Source organism: Octopus bimaculoides, chromosome 25 (genome assembly GCF_001194135.2).
Source record: "Octopus bimaculoides isolate UCB-OBI-ISO-001 chromosome 25, ASM119413v2, whole genome shotgun sequence".
NCBI lineage: Eukaryota > Metazoa > Mollusca > Cephalopoda > Octopoda > Octopodidae > Octopus > Octopus bimaculoides.
The window spans coordinates 32,381,501-32,383,817 of NC_069005.1; the positions used below are offsets into that span (position 1 = coordinate 32,381,501).

General features: G+C 33.3%; 1 protein-coding gene across 1 annotated transcript in view; it reads left to right on the forward strand.

The window, feature by feature from the left end:
* The first annotated feature begins 1,665 nt into the window (after window positions 1-1,665).
* The window catches only part of LOC128250775 (uncharacterized), a 4,080-nt gene continuing 3,428 nt past the window's right edge, over window positions 1,666-2,317 (forward strand). Inside the window, exon 1 of the mRNA XM_052976670.1 lies at window positions 1,666-1,869. Coding sequence (XP_052832630.1) covers window positions 1,713-1,869 — 157 coding nt within the window. The 5' untranslated portion in view covers window positions 1,666-1,712. The remainder of the gene's footprint in view (window positions 1,870-2,317) is intronic.

A 2,317-nucleotide genomic window follows, 5' to 3' on the forward strand; every position in this document is an offset into this window, starting at 1 on the left:
TATATATATATATATATATATATATCACATGATCACATGATAGACCAGGTCACAATGCTCTTTTTATCATTTTAACTTTCGCATAATGCCAACCCGCTAGGGGAGCTGGTCAGCATTCCCCACCCCACCCATCAGAAATCCAGTCCATCAAATAGTTGCCTGCTTACACTTGAGTGATGAAGAATTCCGTGAAAAACAAGGTAAGTTTAATCAATAAAACACCTTACAATTGATTCTGTAGCGAACCACTTCATCAATGAAGATAACGCCAAGTATATGTGTACGGGAAGATAAATACAATATAACTAGACAACAGTCGGTAACACCTATGCTGTGGTAACTGAACTAAACCAAAAGCGTCTTGTTATTTTGGTCGCACACAGAAAAAATAACGGAGATTACCTAGATATGTTCCATGGCTGTTTGGCCGCTTTTCAGGGAATTAATATTCCCTAATCCTTCCGTCAACGAAGGGTGTATGCGTATATATTATATGTGTATATATACGAATATATATATATTAACCAAATATAAATGTATATATACATATATGAAATTTTTTTAAGCTGTTATATCTATCTATCTATCTATCTATCTATCTATCTATCTATCTATCTATCTATCTATCTATCTATACATACATACATACATACGTACGTACGTACGTACGTACGTACATACATACATACATACATACATACATGCATATATACGTGCATATATGCATGCATGCATACATACATGCATACACTCTGAATTGAGTTATCTTCTTTTCAAAATAATCTTTTTAGCTGATATCTTTATAGTTATCACCCATATCATTTTTAACGTCTGTTCATCATCGAAGGGAGTTTTCTTCTTGTTATTGTCAAAATAACTTCTGTTACACAAAAGTATTTTATATGGGTAGTGAAAATAAAATGTGGCGTTTGGGGATGCGGGGGTACTTCTATAGAATATGACAAAAGATTTTTTAGTCTCTAAGTATTAACCGTTCACACATGCGGTGATAATGTTTTTCCATTGGCTCAAGATACTTGCCAAACTGACGCTGTTCAACAAAGATCTCTGATCTGACGTTTGCAAATTTATTAAAGATTTTGAGTTGGAACCATTTCCTAGTTTAGCCTAGCTCTCAGTTTTTGTCACATTTCTATATTGTTTCGCATCTCTGTAGTCTATTCCATTTGAGACTGAAATTACTGGGTTTTTTTTTGTTTTTTGTTATTGTGTTGTGCCTTTTTTTTTTCATTCAGTTAACAATTGAATAATTTTTAAAATTTAATTTTTGCCTCTTTCTGAAAGAAGACTGGTTGAAATATTGTTGTTTAAACTTACATTCTTACATTTGTAACATAGAGTTTACGTACAATATAAACGTTTGTTTTCACTGACGTGACTTGTGTTTCATATATAATTGCTTCGTTGCATGTTTAGTTCAAGGGACATGCGTATATATTTCTACAATAGTTAATTCTGTGCGTTTATGTGATCAAATTCTTCATATTAGACAGGTAAAGCGCACTGACACATACTCATACACACACACACACTCATATATGCACTCGTACACACACATTCACACACACACACATACATTCATACAAACAAACACACACACACTGGTACAGACAAATACAATAGAGATATATGATGATTGAACATCAGTATTTTTAAAGAAATTTATTGTTTTATTTCCAGACTGTAAGGGAATGGTTGACGTAAACTTCGTGTTTGATTCTTCTGTCATGGGTTACGAAGAGACACACACTGTTACTACCTTCATCAAGAGTTCAATCACAGACGAGTATCTTACTAAGAAAAAATTTATGTTTAGTATGATTACTGGAAAATGCCACGCATTAAAAAGTAAGTATAAAGCAAACTCGTTATTAATGACCTTTAGGGACATCGTATTTCGTTATGAATCCATGATATACTAGAAAGTATATCAAACGCTTTTATAAGTGAATACTGTTTTCTTCTGTGTTAGCAGTGCAATTACAACACTTGTTAAGGTTATCTCTACAGATTTTGTTTAGAAATTAATCCAGCACTGATTTTGCTACAGAGTTTCGTATCCGAGACGCCTGATGTAAACAACAACGATGAGATCGAAAATGTAAAATGGTTAATGGGCGTATATGCCATACTCCAGGAGTTTTTGCTCTTTCATCAGTGCCCATCCAAACTATCAATCGTCCACGAACTATATTTAGTGGCCATTTAAGCAATGAGTTCACGCACATACACTCAAACAAACGTACATACATACATATATACATACATACATACATACATATATACATACATACAC